The sequence below is a fragment of the Argiope bruennichi genome, chromosome 9 (genome assembly GCF_947563725.1).
Source record: "Argiope bruennichi chromosome 9, qqArgBrue1.1, whole genome shotgun sequence".
Classification (NCBI taxonomy): domain Eukaryota; kingdom Metazoa; phylum Arthropoda; class Arachnida; order Araneae; family Araneidae; genus Argiope; species Argiope bruennichi.
Window position 1 is genome coordinate 5,256,641 of NC_079159.1, and position 24,685 is coordinate 5,281,325.

The 24,685-nt window shown below is 33.3% G+C and overlaps 1 protein-coding gene across 1 annotated transcript in view; it reads left to right on the forward strand.

Moving 5' to 3' along the window:
• The window catches only part of LOC129983956 (uncharacterized), a 99,804-nt gene that overhangs the window by 584 nt on the left and 74,535 nt on the right, over positions 1 to 24,685 (forward strand). The window contains exons 2-10 of the mRNA XM_056093689.1: positions 1,362 to 1,458; positions 2,455 to 2,510; positions 5,624 to 5,720; positions 12,429 to 12,545; positions 14,934 to 15,022; positions 17,353 to 17,498; positions 21,813 to 21,937; positions 22,756 to 22,900; positions 23,834 to 23,994. Coding sequence (XP_055949664.1) covers positions 1,362 to 1,458; positions 2,455 to 2,510; positions 5,624 to 5,720; positions 12,429 to 12,545; positions 14,934 to 15,022; positions 17,353 to 17,498; positions 21,813 to 21,937; positions 22,756 to 22,900; positions 23,834 to 23,994 — 1,033 coding nt within the window. The remainder of the gene's footprint in view (positions 1 to 1,361; positions 1,459 to 2,454; positions 2,511 to 5,623; positions 5,721 to 12,428; positions 12,546 to 14,933; positions 15,023 to 17,352; positions 17,499 to 21,812; positions 21,938 to 22,755; positions 22,901 to 23,833; positions 23,995 to 24,685) is intronic.

Below are 24,685 nucleotides of genomic sequence, written 5' to 3' on the forward strand. Positions count from 1 at the left end.
AAACCAACTTTATAAGCTTTTGAGAAAAAGAAAATTATTGTTTTTTTTTCTGAACAAATAAATAATTTCTTGGAGACTTTCTGCTATTACATTTATTTTAATTTACCAACAAAGCTATCGATTATTATAACCGCTAAGTTGATTTGACAATGAAAAATATCTATTACAGCAATACACGATATTTTTCTCATAAAACTTATTTATGAGAAACATCTTAGCAGAACTTAAGCATCTTTTAAAATGTAAACCATATTTTGAATTTTGCCATTCATTTGTCTGATGTCTTTGATCTTTTTTTTTTTTTTTTGCTAGTGAAAAAATAAATAAATAAAAAAAGGCGGTCTTCTGATATAGTTGCTATCACAATCATGACATGTTATTTGTTAGATAATGTTCCTAGTAGACAATAAGTAGAATGAAATCATCCCACCTTTGGCCGACTTTTTGTATCTGAATGACCGGTCGTCGCGAATAGCATTCACACGGGTTCTAAGGTGAGTCACTGAATACCTATCATTGCATCTACTCCTTGCTGTTCTCATAAAAATCGTATTGCATAAGACTCATGATGATGATATTTACGCAACTATGTTGTTACGATAGTGTAAATTTTTATTTCATTAAACGTGTATTGCATACTTTATCTAATGCATTTCGTTTACTTAATTCACTGACAAAGAGTTCCCTGTTCCCTTAACATTTGGATTTCCAACCCCATGTTTTGTTCTTCAGGCTGAATAATAAGCCTCTATGCAAATGATGACAGTGGACTAATGTCTTTTCTGGAAATTGAACCAATTGAAAAGAGATGCTACTAAGGAAAAAAGAACGGATTGGTATTATTCTATCAACTGAGAGTGACACCGTCTTCCCAGCATGGCGTATTTTCAATGCAATATACAGAATACAGATAACCAGCGACGCCATGACAGAAAATTTTATGAAATTTTATCTATTTCTCCGTTGGGCTTCCAATTCTTCTCGCATTGATGATGAAATTTGTCCTTTTAAGTTTCATGATAAATTTTGACTTGGGGGCATTGAAAGTACGCGCTACATGAAGGATGGTACCGTTCCTAGCTGACGGAATAATGTCAATTCATTCATTCATCCTTCGTTAGTGGTAACTTTTTTGCAATTGGTTTACCTTCCTGAAATGAAAAAAAAAAAAAAAAACTGTCACTATTTATATGAGGACTTATAACTCACTCTGTAGAAATGACGTGATATGCACACTTAGTCTACCCTAAAAGCTTGTCTCCTGACTCTAGATAGACTCTGTACACGAATCTATCACTAAGGTTCGATTATTTTCCATTTTTTTATACTGTGATATAGATGTAATGACGAATTTTTTTCAGGTATATGAGCAGGAATGATGACTACTGGAAAAAGAAAGGAATACCTTACGTCCCACGGGCCAGCTATTACGCCATGTGGCGCAGTTTTTCAGAGAAGGTAATATTTTGCAGATTTCATAAAAAAGATTCATATAATGATTCTTTCTTAATTTAACCTAGCAGACTTTCTGAACATCAGTCCAAGACAACTGAAAAACTTGGGGTAGGGGTGAAGGTGTAGAGTCAAGCTGTGTCAACAACTTAAACACATATATTGTCCCGGAAAATTCAGGACATCAGGTGGCATTACCATTTTTATTATTCACCCATTAAACATCCATTTTCATTTAGCCCACAACCCACATTTAAAAACGGAAATGAGATGTGTTTCTTTTCAGTGCCAGATTATCAACTTGGTTAAGTAGGTGACTGTCTAGGAAGCCCCTCAACTTTGAGGACCCGCTATAAATTTTAATTGATTTGCTTTCAAGGCAATCTAATTTTGTAATTTCGTTTCATTCATAAGAACCTTGCATTGGAACTTACTTAAATCAAAATCAAGCATCGTATAAACATTATTCGTAGGATTTTCTCCCGTGTCTTCAAATTTGCCTACCATGTAATTCTCTTTTTCTCATTCGTTTTTTTTTTTTTAAGTAGTTTGTTAATTTTTCATTCACAACTCAACAAAACTGACAATTTTTATATTAGAGTATTTAGATTCAGTTAAAAACGTATTATAAATTTTTTACTGTTTTGTTTAAAATTATTAACAAATTCTTTATTAAATTCTTTTTATAAGTAAGTCATTGATATCACCTCTCTGGAAGATGATCTGCATTTAAGTTTTGTTACTTAAATTTGCTTTAATATTTGTATTTAAAAATGATTTATGTTGACATAATATTACTAATCAATTAAAAAAAAAGAGGTTTTGAATGTTTAAGAGACAAAAGAGAGACACCAAATCTTTAGACGATCTAAAGGCCCTTGCAAAGGTAGATTCGGTCCCCTTGCAAAAAATAAGAGTTTATTGAAAAATTTATTAATCGAATTATCGAACTGTTTCACTTTTTATAAATATTTTTATATATATTTTAAAAATATTTTTCAGGGCATGGCTGGTGTGGCAAGAGAGATGGGAAAGAACAACCTTGGTAGAGTATACGGGTCAGTATGTGGTTTCGACACTTTTTTTCCATTCTAAGCATATTTTCATGCAAAAAAATGTATTGCACATAATTTTTCCCGTAATAAAAAAGTGAACTTAGTTGGAATTGTTAATATTGCTTATGTCTCTCTCTCTCTCTCTCTCTCTCTCTCTCTCTCTCTCTCTCTCTCTCTCTCTCTCTCTCTCTCTATATATATATATATATATATATATATATATATATATATATATATATATATATATATATATATATATATAAAATAGATTATTAGCAAAGCCGCCTGAATTTTCACGTAGCATAAACCAGTAAAGGCATTTTTTAAACTTCAGATCTGTTTATTATCAGGTATTTGCCATCGTATTTGTTCTTTGATGAGAAATGATGAAATCTATAATACAAATAGTTTTAATTTAGTCTCAAAATAAAACCAATGGATCACTAAATTCTACAAAGATGTTGTTTATTATATCATCAGAAGATAATGATTATTTTAGGTATCTTCCTTGCCAGTGTACTACATCATGAAATATGCGGTCCATGCACATATAAATTATTGGCTTCGAGAGAGAACTATTACTTCAAAGCTGCTCTGCCTGATAAAATTATATCATAATTTCAGATTAAAATGATAGAAGATTTTTTTAAATGCTTAAGTTTTCTTCAAAGGACGTTTATGGTGGAATGTTAGTAGAATTTAAAATGTCAATTTTAATCTTCGTGAAAACATTCTTTTAGGAATTGAAAATTTTCAAACATTCTGTTGGCAACTATAAATATTATGTGCTTAACGAACATTTGCATAGTGTGACAGACGTCAGAAAACCAAAATACAAGTGGTTTTATTTCTCTTCCAAGATATAATATTTTGATGGCTGTACCTTAAAGACGTGACTACTCGAGGGTATGACTACTTCTCGAGTGGGTTGCCTGGTCAACATATACATTGTTTTGTATAGAGCCATTGCTACAGATGTAACATTCCTTAAGAGGTCCACCCCTTTTTTTTGTCTTTTGAAAAATAATCAGTTATTAATGATAACAGTGGGCATCATGTAATAACAATAGAAGAAAAGCACCTGTTAAACCTGTGGAGTTACGAACTATATGTACTGATTTTAATAGCAGCTGCCGAACTGCCTACTTTGAAGGCTTAATAGTGGTATGCGCGTTGCGAGACATTTTAATTAAACGCAGTCTGCTATTATAAATCGATGTACATGGGGCACGTTTGAACAAAGAGGAAATACAGAGCCCGAATGGATCCAGAACTGTAGCTTCCGAAATTGGAAGTAATTCAACTTTGGAATTTTTAACTCGATCCATTGAAACCTATTGTTATTTCGCCGTGTTACTTTAACATGATCTCAAAATAAAGTGCACTCTGTATAATATTTTTGAGAATTGTATAAAATCTCTTAAGTAAAAAATAGAAATAAAGTTATTTGTTCTAGATTTGCTAGATATGTTTAAGTATGTAAATGAAATCTTGCCTTCAGTGCGCTACAACGGACTATATAACAAAACAATAATTATGCTCCAGGAGGCTATTCATGCATACCATTGTGCCCTTCACACTGTTTAATGTTAACAAAAAAGAAAGGAAACAAACAAAAACGAACTTCTTACTTCCCCCCCCCCCGGATACAGTTTTCCATAAAGTGGTGAAAAACTATTCTTTAATTTTAAAATTGGTAAATTAATCTAAACAAACACCGGTGGAAGTGTTTTAGCGATATGATGCGTTTCGCTTTTAGGTCTGTTATTATATTATATGTATATATGTTACATACTAAAAAGAATCGGTAGTGTAATTTGGATCCCAACTCATTTGATTCATATAGATACTGCATATTCATATAGATATTCAAAGATATACTGCTCTGGTTTCATAATTACACTTTAGGTTTCATTTATCTCGCTTTGTGCCTTTCAGTTTCTATGTTCACTTGTACAGGACTAGACAAAAGAAACATCAAAATCTACCATTTAAAAAATTTAGTTAACTGAGTTTCTGCGTTTTAAACAACCGATTTCATTAACGTACTAAGAAGCAAGTCGAAAAACAAACAGTTTGTTGAAGGATTTTTTCAAACATTTGATAAAATGTTTGAAATGGTAATGGTAAATTTGTATCAAATATTCGAACAGAGTAAACTATTGTCGTCACAATAAACTTAATTTCATACATACAACTGGTCGAGTCTTTTCATTTCCGCGCATACCAAGTATGGAGAAAGTATACTTGGTATGCGAGATCAAAACTTCGAGTTCGGGATTTTGACGTTACTCCATGTTTTAGACATCCCTAAGCTAAAAAAAAAAAAACCAACATATTTTTGGAAAATGTCTGTCAGTTTTATCTGTTCATTCGTCTGTCTGTGACAAAGATAGTTCAAAACCGTTTTGAGCTAGACATATGACATTTGGTATGTGGTCTTTACAACGAATTTGTAGACTTCTATCAAATTTTGGGTAAAATCTATTCAGAGAAAGTCTGTTTGTCCTGAAGTCGACGCGATAACTATACAAAGTGAAAAAGCTAGATGGATAAAATGCGGTGCACTATTTAACTGTATAGTATAAGATATCTATTAAAATTCGAACCAAATCCAACAATGGTTTGAACGTTTGTCAGTCTGTACCTTCAGAAGCATGTAAATGCGATGACTTCAATATATCAAATTTGATATGTGATTTTTTTTCTCCAATTCTAGTTGCATGCCAAATTTTGGTTTGAATCTGTTAGGAAAAAAAACATCTAAATCACAAGTTCACTTTTATTATAGAATGCGAAAAAGTTTTGGTGACTTTTTCACTCCTACTGGTGAATTATCCTATTCATACACACACAGACGGCTGGGAAGCACGTTTTCCAGCGAAATATTTTACTCAAAATGTGATAATCTACAATATTTATGTAAACAGTGCGTACGAATTTACTCTCGTTTAACTTGTGTCATTTTTGAATCACTGGGATCGCAGAAAGACAGACATTACCCCAAAAATAGTTTCTCGGACTCAGAGGCAATGTAATATTCTTTGATGATTACAATGCCTTTTCAAATATGTTATCTTTATTAATGTTTAAATCAAATATGTTATCTTTTTCAGTGCCTTCGAAGGCAGTGAGCCGCATGTTGTCGTTTCTGATCCTGAACTTCTGCGAGATATCTTCATCAAGGACTTCCACGTATTTCCTCTCAGACGGGTAAGCGCAATTCCTAACAAGCTGCATGATTTTCTTGAATCTTTTCAAGTAAATTTTTACTGCAGCGGAAATAAGCTGAAGAGTTATCAAGGGTTGGTTTCAGTTGGTTTGTGTTTATTGGCGCAAGAGCCATTTCTTGGCCATACTGCGCCAGACTGAAGCTTGGACCTATATTTGTTTAAAAATCAATTCTGCCAAAATGAATGTTCTAAGAAACATGGTAAAAATGTAAAAATAAGTTAAATTAAAGACTAAAATTCCAATAAATTTTAAAAAGGGAAAAAATTCATTCATCAATAAGTATTGAAAGCGTCATAGAAGTTGTTTGAAGGTAATGCAATCTTTGAGTATTTAAAAAGGACATTCCACGGAAATGTGAAAAATAGATAACAAACTATTACAATTAAAGAAAATGGGAACTGTTCTCCCATTATTAAATACGGATGAGTTTGTCTAGTTTGACCAATACACAATCTTCGTAAGGTCCTGTCGTTTTATCCATTTATTAAAGGAGACCAATGTTCTGTAAATGATTTTTTGCTTGCAGTTTATTCTCTGTTTCATTAGACCATTGAGTTTGCCAGCTTTCAAAAAGAATAGCTTTAAGATGCCTTATGTGACCTTTTTAGGATCACATAAAAGGGCACATTGGAAGAGTCGGATGATAATATTGCTGCTGTTTCGTCACGATCAAACTGGGTGAGAGGTCAATTTCTCTGTTTGGGAGTAGCAACAGATGTAAGAAAAGAAACAAATTGAATTTTTTTTTTTTTTTTGAAAATATGGCGAAAGAAAAAAAGGCGTTTAATGTTTACGCCGTGCTGTTTCGATTTAAATATATGTTGTTGATGTTTCCTTCAGTCATCTATGAACAAAACTATTTACATTCATTTTCACAGTCTAGGCAGGTGTAGTTCTAGTAAGAACTGCACCTGCCTTGTAGGTTTCCTCCTTTCGATTGATTTCCACATGGGATGATATCCAGGTTATAAAATTAAAAAAATAAATTTGTAGTGAAGTTCTAAAATGCTAAAAATCAAAGGATGGCTTTGAAGGTTCACTGATTTCAGTAATTGTAAAACATTCAATGAATATGATATGACAATCGCAAGATGCAAACTAAGCATCTTGATTTCTATCATAATATGGAACATGAATGGTGGATTTTAAAACCTAGAATTATCAAGGAATTTGTATAAATTAAATAACTGCTTTTGAGGCAATTATAATGTTATAATTGCTTCAAAATTTATTGATTATTATAAACTTCTGTCTGTTGAGAATTTTACAACGGTTGTATCATGAATAATTTTCTTCATGAAGTGTCCTAAAAGTAACTTTCAAGTGTGGCATGAAAATTCTCATCAATAACATAATATCACAGGAATTTTACCGAAGGTACTAAAATAAAGGTTGAATCATATTTTGTTGTTGCCTACAAGAAGCAAATCAGTGTAATGAAGCTAAATTATCTGCACTGGCCAAGCAGATTAAAGTATGACTTGGTTGGAAAATATGAATTGGAAGTTATGGGTTTTAACCTCTCACTGAACTCTTGACCAGCATTATTGAAAAACTATTTGAAAGATGTTTTAACTATGAATACTCGTTGTAGTTGATCTATCTAGCAAATCTCCAAAGAATTAAATGTGGATTATTTTCCCCTAAAATCCCTCATAAAGGTATCTTCTTCAATATATGAAGTCAAACTTATCTCAATATCTTACATGATGCGTTTTCTGAGCAGCAGAAACGCCATTGAGTGTTTTAGCAACGAAATGTTTGCTGCAATCAGCTGAAAATTTTCCCCCAAATTCAATAGCATCTAAAAATTTAGAAATATTACTTATCCTTTCAATTTTGAAAATACTCAGTACCTTCGGAAAATTTGCTCCCCCTGCCTCTATTTTTGTTCCTCTTATCTCCAGAAATCAAAGGGTCCGTGGGTGGTCTCCTGCTATTAAAACCAATTCTTTGTAAAATCCATGTTATTGTAGAGAGCATTGATATGCTTTACGATGATCTCTAAATGCAATGCGCTATTATTTGTTGCGAATTAAATGAATTCGGAAATAATAAGTGATCACAAGCACTCGCTATTCCCTATTCACTCAATTACTTCTTATGCCATAAATAAACTTTTTTTAGGTTTATAATGACAAATTTATTACTCAAGTGCTAAAGGTAGGGGTAGATATAGTTATTTTGTGGCCCTGCATAGTGTCCATTATGAGATCCCTCTTTTAATGACTGTTCGATTTAGTTTCACATTTCAATACATTTGTCACTTAATCAATAAGTTAATGGCTCATTTTAATTATTGTTTTAGTAATTTAGTGAATATATATATTTATTTATTGGTTATATTAGCGTAAAGTTATTTATTTAAAAATGTAATAAAATTCATAAACTAGTTATTAAATTATTCTTTAATTAATTACCCTTTAATAGTTAGTAGTTTCCCAATAAAAATAAACACTTAATTATTAAAAGAGACTACCGAGAAACTGAAAAAAACAACAACATAACATTAAAATTATTGGTTTACAGGACATATCAATTGAAATATAATATAACCAATAATTAAAAAATTCATATTCTAAAATATCTTTTAAAAATAAATACTTAAATTTATTCAATAATAATTTAAATAACTCAATGTCAGCAGATATTATATTATAAAAGAATAATACTTTTAATATATCTGTTGATAAATTATAAAATAATAATTGTATGATAAAACAATGATATTTTATACTTCATAAAATTTATATTTAGATTATTTTTTTATTATAAACATTTTTATTTTCTTTGCTTACGGTGTTCCTAGACTTCAGGGGCCCTAAATGGTTGCCTAGTCTGAGTAGCCGGAACTCGACCCCTGGTTGAACGGGGAAATTGAAGTTTGAGTCTTATCTTTTTAATGCCATAAAAAAATTTTATTTGTATTATTTTGTGTATTTGTATTTAAATTTTTTTGTCTGAAATTCACCACCAGATGGAGCTGGTTATATATGAAATAAATCAAAATACGAAATTCATCGAATAACAGGTAAATTAATCCCAACAGTATTAAAATGTGATATTGTCGAAAATAAAGTACTGTTCAAGATTTTAGGTAGTCCAGTGTATCAAAAAGTGAAAGAATCATCAGTTTCTTCTGACGGCTTCAGTCGAAAATATTAAAATATTACATTATTATCGGAATGAAAGAAAAGATCGCAAATTCAGAATTCTGGTACACAGGGAAGTAAAAAAAAAAAATCATTTCCTGGTAACACCCTGAATCGAAAATGCTGAAATAGTGTATTGTTGGTAAGAATTTCTGGCATACCAGGAAGTGAGTGAAAAATCGATCACAAAATTCTATATTTATCTTAATACACATAAGTTATATAAAGAAAGAGAACAGAAACTTAAAGAAATTCCTGAAAAATAAATTTTTAATGCAACAAAATCATGACGCGTGACTGATTTTGGTATTTTGGTTTTTAGCTGCATAATGCGATGTTCTATCAAGAGTAACCATTGCGCAAAACTAGATTTGGTGATAAGAACTGAATAAATGTGTAAAATATTTTTTTCATGGTCAATAGGATATGATGTAATTTGGAAACTTGTTACATAAAAGTGTTTTATTCTATGCCATTTGTAGGTATTCGGATGGATAAGTATAATATTCCAGAAGTTTTAGATTGACGATTACCTTGACAGTACTTTTTTGATATGACAAATATTTTATAATTAATTTTTTAACGAATAGTAATGATGATAATTTCATTAAATTAGAGCATTGTTTGTACTCGAATCGAATTAGGAAAGTTATGAGTTCTCACTTCTGGCTGTTATCTGTACAACTGGTAGAACGATGGGCTTTTTTAGCAACGGATTCTTTGTTGTAATCGGAAATAATTGTAAGAGATTTTTATAATTAAACGAAACTCAAATGTAGGTCAATCTCCTCTGAAAATATCTTACTTTTGTATACTGGATATAACTCAGGTTGATGCTCTAAAGTCGTTTCGATCTATAAAATATTCTATACTTCCTCTGCTTTAATCCTTGATTTATTAATTATGATACATTAGAGCTTTTACCAGCGTTTAGAGATAATGGCCCAGGTTATGTGATTCTATTCTACAGAAAATTCAATTTCTTCAACCTTTCTTAATAAAAAGCAAATGGACCACTGGACTCCATTAAAGAAATATCTATTGCAAATTTTGTATTTGTTTTTTGTTTGTGTAAGTTTATAGATTCACTCCAATCCTCCGAGAGTTTATGAAAGCTTGCTGTGAGCCTATCTGTACGGTGCCCTTTTGAAAAATTTTCTGTCCATGAGTTGGAACATGAGTTAATAAATTTACAGTCCATTCAATTGAGCATTTTTTTTTTCAGTTTTAAGAGCAATTAATCAAGTGGTATAGAGTTAGAGAGCTGTTATCACAAAATTAATTAGTACACTAATTGCTCCTGATGCTATTTGACTTGGGCTGTATTTGCTTTCCATTTAGTAGGGCAATTCTTTATTTAGTGAAAAGATGGTATAGAGATTATAATCTAATTAAATAGAAGGCGATATTATTAGAAGCGAAATGTGTTAATCATATTTTTATTGAATTAACTGGAAGACATTTGGCCTTCAGATACCACTGCAAATAGCGTTACATTGATATAACTTTTACAATTATGTCTCCTGTGTTATTGCAGCCAACCTAGTTGTAGATGTACATGTAATAAATACTTTCTGATATTGATTATTGATTTTTATGTTTATCTCTTACGCCGCTCGAAGGATCCGATAAGTTTTTTAATCATCTTTCTTTTGTTTATTTATTTATAGTGAAAACATTAAACACTCCTCGTGCACCACAATGAACACGAGGCTTACAAAAGTAAGTATAAAAATAATCAGACCTTTTACGAAACTCCTTAACAAAAGTTAAAAGGTAATGAAAATCAAGACAAAAGAAATAGATAAAAGTAAACAAAATAGAACACACACACACACACACACACACACACACACACACACACACACACACACACACACACACACACACACACACACACACACACACACACACACACACACACACACACACACACACACACACACATACTTTGTATTCACAAAAGCGACCAGAGCAACTGGCCTTTTCTGAAATGCCTAGTTTTTGTTGAAGAACTTTCTGGCAATCCTGCGCATGCAGGCACCGAAAAATTATGTGTTCAACGTCTTGAGTTTCTCTTAAGGAACAGTCACATATGTCACTGGTCTGTCGATAAAACCTTTTTAAGTATTGACCGAAATCCCCACGACCAGTAAGAAACTGAGTCACTTTAAAAGAGCAGAAGAAGAACGATTCTCGTGCAAGCCTATATTTAATAGTCGGAAGGAACTTTTTGGTATGGCTGGTTTTCGATGAAAAACCGTACTTCTCCTCCCACTGGTCAAGGAGCTTCTGGTAAGTGAGTCTTTTCCAATGGGATTTAGGAATTCCGACGTCAATATTAATTGGGAAATTAAGAGCATTCTTTGCTAAAAAGTCTGCTCTTTCATTTCCAAGGATCCCACAGTGTCCTCTTACATGTGTGAACAAAATTTCCACTCGATTTTCTTTAAGAGTCTGAAGAATTTCTAGGGTTTCCACCAGAAGCCTTTCTCTACTGTTGATATTTTGAAGTGAAAATTAAAAAGAAAGATAATCAGATTATTTGATGAAACAGTTCCGTTTCCTTGAAATCATTTAACTGCGAGATTAATGTACAGCAATTCTACTTGGAAAACAATGCATTCGTCGCGAATACAAAACTGCTGAACACATATTTCTTGGTCGTCCTCGTAGACAACAAAGGCTAAGCCTACTTTGACTTCCATCTGTATAACAAATAATCAAGAAGTTATTTGAAATGTTATTGTCATATTTTATCATCTCAATTGGCTGTAGCAACGAAGAATGGAGGAAATCACAGAGGGGTAATCTACCATTAATTTGATCGGCTGAAGTATATCGCAACGAAATGCTAATTTCGTTCCTGCGTTGGATTTCGAGATACTAGTTGTAGATGCACATGTAATCATCTTTCTTTTCTTGTTTGTTTGACTATTTGGAATAAATGGTCGCAATGCATACATAATGTTACATTAAAGGAGAATTGATAGTAAAAACGATATACATAGTTTCAAGTTTCAATTTAAAATCGAATTTTTAGAACTAAATGTTGATGGTGGTCTAATTCCAATTTGCTTGGCACATTTAATTAAGTTCAGGACAACCAGTTAAAGATTCCTGATGGAGGAAAATGTGACCTCATCTGCGGTCAAGTCGACTGTGAAATACTTAAGGTAGAAGTCTTATTTAATTGTTTTATAAAAGGGTAAATTGCCTCTCTTGAAGAGTTTTAAGAAAAACTCTAAACCACATTTGCATTTCGCTTGGGAAAAAGCCACCAGTAAAAGTTTCTAGTAACCTCGGTGACATCGTAGAGTATATTAAGAGCACGATCAGAGGAAAAGCGCATGAGTTTTTGCCTCGATTCCACTGGTGGGTTAGTCTCAATTGCCTAACATGGCGTTTTGTGTAAATAGATTTCTATTGAAAATTAGTCATTTTAGTGCCATGTTTCTACATATTGATGTTTTGAAATATGAAACTTCAGAAGTAAATAAAGAATCAATTCTTTTTAAATCATCTTTTTTTACAGGATGCATCGCTTGGCGATCCACTCTCTGACTGCAACGTGAGCGCTTTGACGGGAGAGCAATGGAAACGCGTCCGAACTATCATCACGCCCGCTTTCACTTCGAAGAGAATGAGACAGGTATGCTCCTTTAGCCACAATTAACAATGCATTATAAGCTCTTAAAATATGAAGGTTGGAAACTTAATTGCAATAATTATATAAATAAAATCAATTTAACGCTGGTGCTAGCTTGCAATATTTATTGCCCTTTTATATAATTCCCATTATTGTATACCACTGATGTAAAAGTCGTAGAATACGTAGAGATGTGCCACATCGGTTGATGTTTCGTGTGGCCATTCTGGAATAACTGGAGCAGTGAGATAAAATGTGGGAGAAAGTAGTTCCTTTTTCATTGTTTTTCATTGGAATCGAATCAACAGGGGCTTCAATACGGTTAACGGTTATGTTTTAAATCCCAACAAGAGAAAAAAAAACTGTTACTGGTATTTACAGAACTGTTCCAGAGATTCTGAAAGCGACAGACTTAGAGATTATTAAAGAGATAAAATGTTTGTGTTATGTACCAGAGATATGGATGTCACAGAATACCTCAAGAAGTGACAGTTCAGTTAATGCTTCAGATGAAGTGTTCGTCGCTTTTAGATTCTTTTCAATAGCGGTATAATGAATACAACAAAATGGCTCCTTCTTCTTTTGAATAGAATTATAATCACTGGAGCTTCAATTCTGGTTAGATAAAATTCTACTCCCAGGAAAAATTTGTCACTGGTGCATTTCTACATTTTCCAGAGATCCTTTAGGCGACAGAATGGTCCCTCCAAACCAGCAGCAGCATTACCGTAGGTATTCTTCGATTGGCAGCAATTCTTACAAAACAACAAAGCTATTGACTACCATTATTAAAAGACTTTAAATGTTTAAAGCTTGCACCTGTATTCTAAAAGATTGCTGTCATATTGTTGCCTTTTCTAAATTTCCAACCCTCATAAATTCTTTAAATGTATAAACATTGTCTCTGTGATTGAAGAAATAATTTAAGAATTCAAAAGGAAGTAAGTTATGTAAGAATTTTATTTTTTTAGCGTTTCGCATTTTGGACTTTGAAATATTTTTTGTAATACAGTATACATAAGTTTTGCAATATTTTTTTTATACAAAAAACATTATTCCATCTCAGATTAATATTATTTTTAACATACCATCCATTGAATTCTCCATTTTATTTTTTATCTTAAAATAATCTAATCTGTAAAATTTGATTATGGAAAATTATAAAAAGCATTAGTATTAATACTGAACTGATAAAATTCAAAAAGATCAAACAAAATCAAATAATTAATGCTCTATATTTTTATAAATAGTAGAAACAATCAGTATGCAATTTTACATAAATGACGAATTTGAATGAAATATCTAATTGAAGAATTTAAATACAAGAATGTTAAAAAAAATTACGAGTTTATTGAATAAAGACAAATATTAATATTAAAATTTCTCCAATTTTAAGAACCGATCTCTATTAGAATGTCCGTTAGTAGTTAAATTAATTTTATTCTCTTTAGTCATTAAATTGAATTTTTCTAAAATTCGGAAAGCGTGGAATTGGTCTTCTATTGTCTTGGAAATCTCCGCTTCTGCTTTCTGTTATCGTTTTATTAAGATGAACAAAAAAATCATTGCTTCATTTTTTCTAGTAAATTTGCCACAGCAATGATCGAAAACAACAAAATATTATTTCATGTTCAATTAGATAAGGATTTAACAGCGTCTAAAAGTCAATGACGCAAAATCTGAAGCAAAATAATGTATACAAGAAGTTACCAAGGAAAAAAATAAATATATATATATATATCCTGCTTGTTTAACCTCATTTAGGTCAGTATTTTGTTTTGAAGCAATGTAAGGACTGATTGGGGAGGAGCCTTTGCATTTTGAACCTTGGTTAGATAACATGCAGGCAGTACTTTAACAGATTGATTGCCGCATTACGCGCCTGTGCGTTGCAGATAATATGTAATGGTACAAAACCATCTCTCTTATTAGATGACTCCTTCTCTACTATAGTTAAAAGATACAAAAGAAGGGGTCATCTAATTAGATAGATGGCCCGAATATAAGGCGTGAGTCGTGGCAGTGATATGCGTTAAGTTTCCCATCAAGACAACATCGTTTGAGAGTGATGAATTTCAAGTGCATTCGACTCGCATAGACGGCTCGTCTTTGGCACAACGAATACTCGAATCCAAAATTTTGTCACCGATGAATATCATTCTCAATAAAGTTAAACAACCAACATTAAAGTTAGCGAAGGTTAAATGAAAGTGTATTATATATTCAACATATCCATTAGGACAAAATACCGTACAACATTGTTACGATATCTTCTCGATATCGTCCGGCATTCAGAATATTAAATAACATTGTGGAGATATCCTACAATATTTTGTGTTAACAGAGAATTAAATGAACTTCATAAAATCGTAACTTTTATTTCTTTTTCAGATGGGATCAATTATTAATGAATGTACAAAATCGCTCTTAGAAGTGTGCGAGAGACACTATAAAGAAGGAAAACCAGTCGATTGCAAAGGGTATATTATTTTTTTTATTTCAAATTACAAGTTTTATTTCTAACTGATTTATAACAATTACCTCTAAAGATTTTAATAAACTGCACAGTCAAATTTCGATTCTTAAAAACTTCAGATTATGAACACTTCAACATGAATCAAAATATGCCAATATGAAGCATTTCAAATAACTTAGGAGATGACTTAAATTCTGCCTTATCTAGCATATCTGGTTTAAAAGACCTACATCGATTGACCTTTCTCAAACGGATATAAGACATGAAAAAAGGCCGGTGGGAATATATCTTTCTAAAATTCGGAAAGCATAGAATGGTTTTCTATCGTTCTTTGTCATGAGCCAAAAGACTCAGTGCATTTATCGAAGCCATACTAGGCAGCACCTGAGTTAAAAACCTGAATGAACTCCTCGAAATGAAAGTAAGTTGCTTCCTTAGAATACGTATAGGAGATATTATCTCACAATTATATTTCTTTAAAAAGAAAACTCAGTATTTGACGCAATCATAAAAAGCAAATCGTTGTTATATCATATATTGATAATACATTTTCAATAATATTGGTTAAAATCTGAGCCAAAAAACAAAACCATTACCATCTTCAATAGTTGTTGATTCTCATTTATGCTACATCTAAATCCAGAAGAGTACTGAAAGGCTCATACGATGTGACATTGTCTCAAATTGAGAATACGTAAGCTGTAAAGTATGTCGAAGAAAATAACAATAATGATTTTCCGAATTTTCAATGAAATTCTACTGTAACTTTTATTAATATTTTTCGTGTGAATACCATTCAAAACGATAATAATTTGTTCTCCCATGGAAATAGCATGAAATAATTTTGGTATATGTATATGTAACAAAAGAGCACGAGGAAAAAAAGACAAACAATACAGACACATCGTTATATGTATTTAAAATTTCGCTCGCCGATGTCCTGGCATGGGGATAGCGCATCTTCCCCGTGATCTGGGCGCGAGTCCGAGTACTGGGTTCGAGTCCCGGTCCGCGCATGATTGTTCTTCATCTGTTCTATCTGTGAGATGTGTGAATGTGCCCCTCTGTAAAAAGGGGTTGTGGTGGAAAAGGGGATGCGTGAGTAGCTACGACGTACTGTTGGCTCTACTAAAACAAGATACGCTCCCTTGGCTTAAAATCGCTTACTTCGTCAGTGAGCTTGTCCATGGCAAGTGCCATTAGAAAACAACAACAATAATTTCGCTCAACCTTTTTTGGTGTCAATGTGTATTAACCACTCGCCATTAGCGAATTTGAAGCTTAACCGCTTGGAATTGGCGAGCATACTCAGTAGATTAACATGGCAAATATTTTTGGGCGATTTGATCTCAGTAAATATTGCCAAAATATTTTTAGTTAATTTTTTAACGATTAATAGATGATATCAATAAACATAACATCTTTGACGACTTTTTCCCGATAATTCCTGACCCTGGTATGGGCCGCGGTAGCCTGGTGGTAAGGTCTCGGTTTTCGAACCGGAGGGTTTGAGGTTCGTGACCCGATTCCACCGAAGAACCGTCGTGTAAGGGGGTTTGTTGCACGTTAAATCCGTCATGACCAAACGTCCTCCCGCTGGTGTGGAGAGGGGGGTGTCAGCTCAGGTATCGTCCTCGTCATCTGACCGCGGTTCAAAATTACGATGTCCGTCAAAAATAGCCCTAGTGTTGTTTGAAACGGGACGTTAATATAACCAAACCAAAAACCAGACCCTGGTATATGATAAATAAACAAATAATCTAATTTTTTTCCAATTCTGAATTGCAATATCAAATGCATTATTGCTCGCCAAATACACTATTAGTCTTTAAAACATGACGATGAGAATTAGTAGTTTTAGTGGATCTGCAGAAGGGATCAGTGAAAAAAGAGAGTGAGTGTGCAAAAATTTATAGACATCCATATTCCATTTGATTAGACTCGTTCTCCCTATTACATATCAAAACTCTTGTTTTGATATTTAACGAAATGTGGTACTGTTACGGTCCAGATGATCACGTTATTTATTGAGCCTCTATAAATCAGTAGAAAGACGAGTTATTTTCTGAAAAAGTTGGAATGTAAACTGAATGAGAGGAAACAGTCATAATTTTCATTAAAAATGAAAGCATATAAAGTGGAAATTATTAGCAATAAAATGCTTTGATACAATTTAAGATGATGGAACTTTAATGACACATCCATAAGTGGGTAATTTTACTCATTAAATTGCAGAAGGTACGAAATAAGTTTCACGATGACTTAATGTACCAAAAAGCTTAATGTATATTATATCACGTTTCTGATCTCTTCTTAATTCTGATTTTATTTCAGTTTGTTTGGCGCCTTCACCATGGACGTGATAGCCAATTCTGCGTTCGGAACCCAGATTGATTCCCACAACGATCCGCAGAATGCATTTGTGCAGCACGTGAAAAAGATGGTGGATGGCTTCAGCATCTTTGTCATGATCCTCGCTTGTAAGAGTTCAAATTACAATTTTCTTTGATACATCGCAGGTTTTTATGTTTACATTGTTAGGCGAATCATTAAGTCAATGAAGATGATTCTTTTTAAGGGACGTAATTGACAAAAAGGCAAAAAAAAAAAAAAAAAAAAAAAAAGGAAATTCAAAAATGCGACAAAAACTAACGCATGAAGAAAAATATGCAAAATTAAATATGAAGTAAATAATCAACGTAAAAAATTTATTAAAGTTACCGTTCATTTGGTTTTATATTCATTTCAAAATGTTTATAAAAAGAAATCAATGGCGCAGGAGTTTCCCAAACATTCGTTAAGATGTAAATTGTCAAGAGAAATTTAAATGTCTGTCCATAGAACAACAGATATGAGGGGAAAATCAATACTTTATACCACTTTGGAATATTTTAGTAAATATTTCTTTAATGTCGAAGGACCTTTGTGACATATCTTGGTCACAGTACTGTCTGTTCTCTTTACAGGTATTTCATTGGTATTGGTCAGTTGCCGTTTCGAATTTACTTTGAGCATCAGTCGCATTGGTGCAACCAGAAGCTTCATTTTGTGTATAAGAATGAGATGTGGAAGAAATTTTTGAGACCTAGGACTTCAATTTTTTTCAGATAAATATTTCTTTGCAATTTGATAACTTTGTCGTATAGGATAAGATGGTCGTGCAGCGAAAACGGAAGAGCTTCTACTTTTTCTTCGTGGTAGGAAATTATTACAGTATGTTAAATTGCAAAATTTTCATTTATTTACTATTAAAAAAAAAGAGAAAAATGATACCCCCCATCCCCAAAAAAGTGGAAACTCACGGAACCGATAATAACATCCTTTATTAATTTGTCAAGAAAGATAAATAGAATCCGTGGATTCATAAATCAAACCGGTAAATTATTATTTTAACTAAAAAAAAATTAGAAGTAGATGTACTTAAATTTTTTACATCTAGAAGAACTTAAAAATATATTAATTTAACTAATCACGACTTTTTCTACTCTAAATCAACTCTGAAACTTATGTCCTATCGAGTTGTTCTAGCATCAACATATAAAAACGTGATATTCCCTTCCCTGAAGCAATGAAAAGAGAACAGAAACAGAAGTAAAAATAATACTATTAGTACTTTTTCTATTTATTTTCAAAAGAACGCTTTCAAAAATAACACATGAGACTCACTGTTAGACTCATCTCGTGCAAAAAGCATATGATTCCAATTGAGAAAAGTTTCATTTCATGCATCAAATTGAATGCACAAAGTATACTGAAAATTAGAGGAAGTGGTTTCCCCACAACTTTCTCTATACTCTCTAATAAAATTGAATTTATGCTTTAGACGCGTATTCTCGAGTATTTATTGAAACCAAAATTTGACATAGAATAACAACTGCGCAAAATCCTATTTGAAATTTGATATACACTGGTGGCCAAATTATTATGACCACTTGACAGTTTTATGCAAAATGAGCCATTGCGTCATAGTGTTGCCGCAAGAAGGCGAGATAGCTACAAAAAGGGAAAAACGTGTCTCAACGTCAGGCTAGTGGTCGTCACAGGCTACAGAATGCTCAAGTTGAAAGGAGACTTGCCAGAGTTGTCCACTCCAAGGAGCAACTACGAACGTCTCTCAGCGAACTGTGCGGCGCACGTTACACCGTATAGGCTATGAGAGCCGATGACCTGTTCGAAAGCCTCTGCTGTCAGCCTTGAACAAGAGCAGACGTCCCCAGTTTACAAAGGCACATATGGATTGGACAGTAGATGACTGGAAAAGGGTCATGTGATCTGATGAATCGCGTTTTCAATTACACCAATCAGATGGCAGGGTTCGGATATGGCGAAAACAACACGAAAGCATGAACCCCAACTGCATTGCCACAATACTTCAAGCTGGTAGAAGCAATATTACGGTTTGGGGCTTGTTTCCTTGGCATTGCACGGGTCCTTTGATTACTGTGGAACAACGTCTAAATGTCCCAGGGTATTTAAGTGTTCTCACAGATCAAGCACATCCTGTTATGTTAATGATGTACCCTGCGGGAGATGGATAATTTCAGCAAAACAATGTTCCTTGTCATACAGCTGGTATTGCCATCAGATGGCCCGAAGAGCATGGCGCTGACTTTGCCTGCCTTCGGTGGCCCGCACAGTCACCAGATCACAATCCAATTGAGAATTTGTGAGATGAGATCGAACCGGGCATCAGACAGTTGGATCCAGTGCCATCCAATCTGAAGGAACTGGAAAGTGCAGTTCATCGGGTATGGGGATGGTAGGAGGAATTTGACTCCAGGTCAAATTCCTCCTACCATCTACCAATATCTCACAAATGCTATGCCAAGAAGAATGTGAGCAGTATTACGGGTTAAAGGTGGTCCAACAACGCATTGAGGAGGTGGTCATAATAATTTGGCCACTCAGTGAATATAAGCCCTTTTGTTTTTGATTTATCGCATTTACATGCTTCTGAACGCACAGACTGAGAGGTGAACAACCCCTTATTGAATTTGGCTCAAAATTTGATATGAATCTTCAATTTAGATGATAAATTTGTGTTCTTGGTTTAATCCATCGTGCTCTTTCCTTTTTATTGTAATCAAATTAACTTGTTTTCAAACAGCTTGGCAGACAGACTTCCTTTGAACAGATTTTGTTCAAAATTTGATAGAAATCTAAAACTTTAGTGTAAAAACCGTAGGCCAAATTTCATCAGTGTATCTCAAAGCGTTTTTAAATTATCTTTGTCAAAGATAGGCAGACGGACAGATAGACATAATGCGAAAAAAATGTTTTTCGAAAACGTGGATATTTGTCAAATTTTCGAATTCGAATTTCTTGACAATTACAATTCTGTCTCTATATTTCGTATAAGAGAAAGTAATAAGTAAGAACCGTAAAAAAGTCGATTGGAAATTTTGACAAATTAAAATATTTCAAACGTCTCTAGTTCAAAAGCACATTTTTCGATTGACATCTGTTTCCTTGTGAACATTATAACTCGAAATAGCTTTTACTTGGATGGATAAAATTTGTTCTTTACACAAAATGGGAAGATTTCTATCAAATCTTGAACGAAATCCATTAACAGGAAGCTTGTTATCTGCCTTCTCTGAAAACAAGCGAGCACGATATTTTCGAAGCATTAAGACTAGATATATGTAATCAAATGCACACTTTTTGTATCTAAATTGAAGATATCTAGCAAATTTTGAACCAAATCCATCCATCGAAGGATGTACTTATTTGGTTTGTACATTCTCATGCATATAAACGTGATAATTCAAAACGCGTAACAATTTAGACAAATAAAATTAAGCATGCAATTTTATTACTAAAATTATAGTGTTTTTTATGTCAATTTTTGGTTTCAAAAATATTTCGGATAAAAAAACTCGCCCAAAATATATACTCACATTTTTTTTATTATTTTACGAAGTGAAAAAAAAAATAAAAATGAGCACAAGTACAGTTTGTGGCCCTGCGCAAGGTCAATAATTTTTTATGCAGGGATTAACACCTTGATGATGGAACCACTCACCATAATCCACCACGATAATTTGCGATTTAGTCAAACTGATTTCTTTTTATTTGTGCTACTGTTATTACTTTAGCCTCTCTCCACTGACGTGGATCCAGAAATTATACAACATTTTTAGTTATTCTCAAACCTGTATATTTATTAAACACTTCCTGTGTAGGTGTAATTCATATAAGGGTTGACCTATAAATCTGCCATATCGAGCTGGGATGGGAGTCCTTCATGGGGGTTTAACCACCAATCTTTCCAACCACCCGTAATTAAGATTTTCAACCTAGTTTGTTAAATTTGGTGGCCGTGGGGATTTATATATTTGTTACTTTTGAGTGTTTGAGAAAGTTTCAGAGGATTGTTGGTTTCAGACGATACCTGGCGTTGAAACATTAAGCAATTTATCTTTATTTGTAACATAAAAAAGCTCTCCTATGATGTTTGCTGGATTCTGCAATGGGCCGTTGTAGCCTGGTGGTAAGGACTCGGCTTCGGAACCGAACCGTTTCGGGTGCGAGACCCGATTCCACCAAAGAACCGTCGTGTAAGCGAGTCTGATGCACGTTAAATTCGCCGGGCCAAACATCCTCCCGCTGGTGTGGCATTGAAGTTTGGAAAGGTGGGATTGCCAACTCAGGAGTCGTCCTCGTCATCTGACCGCGGTTCAAAAGGACGAGGTCCGTTCCAAAATAGTTTTAGTGCTGCTTTAAAGCGGGACGTTAATACAACTAAACTAATTTTGTTATTTTAATGATTTACTTTTTTTTTTATCTTCCAGTGAACGCTCCGGCCTGGTTCTGGAAATTCGTTCCGTTATCGCTGAATCCTGTTAGGATTGATCCGGACCATTTCTTCAGGAATGTAACGATGAGTGTCATCCAGAAGAGGAAAGAGACTGGCAGGGTGAGTACATATCTGAGCATTTTTATGAAAATTTACGTGGGAATATGTTCTGACAAAATATAATTGCATATAGGGTTGGATTGACACCTGGTTTTACTGCTTTAAGTACTGGTTAATACTGATTCTCTAATGCACATAATACAGTCGGTAACCGATTCTCTTCCCATCGGAATGAAAGCAGGTGTGCGGTATGTATCTGTTCTTGCACTACGCCAAGACTAACTGGTAGCTGATACTGATTGGAATATGATTCTAAATTAGAATTTTGCTAGAGACCAGATTTTTGACAGTGATTGACGGGCGGGGGAGATGTTGAAAGGAAAGGCGTTGTTAGTATACAATATTTTGTCATGCAATTGAATAATATTACATAGGAAAAACGGCGAAGAGAGAGGACACTTTACAAAGCTCGTGTGCCATTAATTAAATAAAAAAGGTGGAACTGGAACAGAAAAGAACATAACATTTTAGAATGAAGTTAATGTGGGTTAAATTAAGAAATTAATTAGGAATTTATATATATATATATATATATATATATATATATATATATATATATATATATATATATAATTAAAAGAAACATCACGTATACTAATAGTGTCACCAAGATAGGATAGAGAAGTGAATACTTAGTATAAGATTGATATAGGACTACTGGATTGAAAACGAATGAAGCCGAGGAGATTATAATTCGAGTCCAAAAACTAATAGTAAGTACTTGATGCTCATAGTTTATATCAGTTTCATGTACTTGTTATTTTTGTATAGGTTGACACAATATCACCCGACCCTCATTGTGCATTTCCCATTTTCAGAGGTACAACGACTTCCTTCAAATCTTGATGGATGCTGCCGATGAAGCCAAACGTGAGGAGCTTGCAGAACTCGCCGAGGACGAAACGGATCGCTTTGGAAGTATTGTGAGCGACGGGATAGCATTACCGGCTCAGAAATACAAAAGTAAGTTGGGGACATTTCACTATTTGCCAACAATGCGATGTTGAGCCTGAATTCTGATGAACAGCGAATATTTCAGAGATATTTATAACTTGAATTCTAACCGCCCAGTTTTTCTAATACATAATGCAAGTCTGTTATAATGTTTGTAGTTTGCACTATTCTTTTTCTGTTAAATGATAAGCAAGGTTTGTCATTGTCTTTGCAATGCTGCTACAAAATATCCGTTTAATGTTATTGGCACATTAATTACCTCACTGGGAAATTTATCCGATAAAGCCTTATGTTTTTACCGTCTCGCACACGAAGTGTAGAAAAAACATTGTAATCTTCAAAAAACTCGAACAAAAAGGCAATAGTTTAAATATATGACATTTTTTATGTGATTTTGTGATTACAATTGTAGCTTTGTATCAAATTTTGAAATTAATTAGTTGAAGAGAACACGTCTAAGTCATAAATTAAATTTGTCTTTCCGGATATCATTAACCACATGAAAGGGATTCATTTCCGAAATGAATCATCAAGGATTACACAATAGATTCAAGAAAAATACCGAATTCAAGCCAAAAAATCAATATTTATTATCTAATGTTAGGTACAATGCAAGGCATTCGAAGCCTTAACCGCGCTTCATGATTTTTTTTTTTTGTGATATGAGTTATTTATTAGAATGAATGCGAGAAAGTTGTGGAGAAACTACTCATACTGCTTCTATAAATGTGGTTTTGTGAATGTGATTGATATATAACTAATGAATGCTATTTGTTTTACTGTTGTTTATTCTGTCATTGAAAGGAACATGTGCGAATATGACTATGATGGCAGTATTCTTAACAATCAGCTTTATGCAACATAGAAGCTCATCGTGTCACAGAGGATGTTTTGTACAGTCATTTCTTTTTCTAATTTCTTTCTTTTCCTTTTTTCCCCCAGCACTTTCTGAAATAGAGCTGTTGGCCCAGTGTGTCCTGTTCTTCTTCGTAGGATACGAGACGACATCTTCTAATCTCACTTTTTGTTCCTATTGCCTGGCAATGAATCCCGAATGGCAGGAAAAGTTGATCAAAGAAGTAGACGAAGCTTTCGAGAAACATGTTAGTATTTTGGAATAATACCAGAGGTTGTAGAATTAGATATGGTGTAAAGAAGTTCTTGCAACACCAGACCAATGAATTTGTTACTATCCTTGCGGATGTGAATGCTGTAATATTCATTATTTCCCAGTGTAAGAAGTATAGAGAAAGTATTGTCATGGTCAAAAAATTCAAAACGAGATTTTGAAAAATTTCCACATTTCGAACATTTCCCTGATTTCGAAAAACACATTTTTAACATTTGTCTGTTTGTGACAAAGAGAACTCAAAAACGCTTTGAGTTAGACGGATAAAATTTGGTATACGGACTTTACTCCAAATTTGTAGATTTTTGTCAAATTTTGAAGAAGTCTGTCTATTTCGACTGTTCGAATATAAATTAACGCGATAGCTACAAAATGAAGAGAGCTAGATGGACAAATTTAGTACACGCATTTAACATCCATGGTATAGATACCTTCAAATATTGAGTCAACTCCTACAAGAAGTTGAATATCTCTCTGTCTGTACTTTCAGAAGCATGTAAACGCAATAACTCAGCGCGCAATAATTTAAATAGATCAAATTTGGTAAATAACTTGGGAAAAATGCGTCTAAAGCGCAAGTTAGATTTTAGAATGCGATTAACTGCATGACAAGAATTAATCACACACACACACACAAAAAAAAAACTTTCCAAGAATCAAGGATA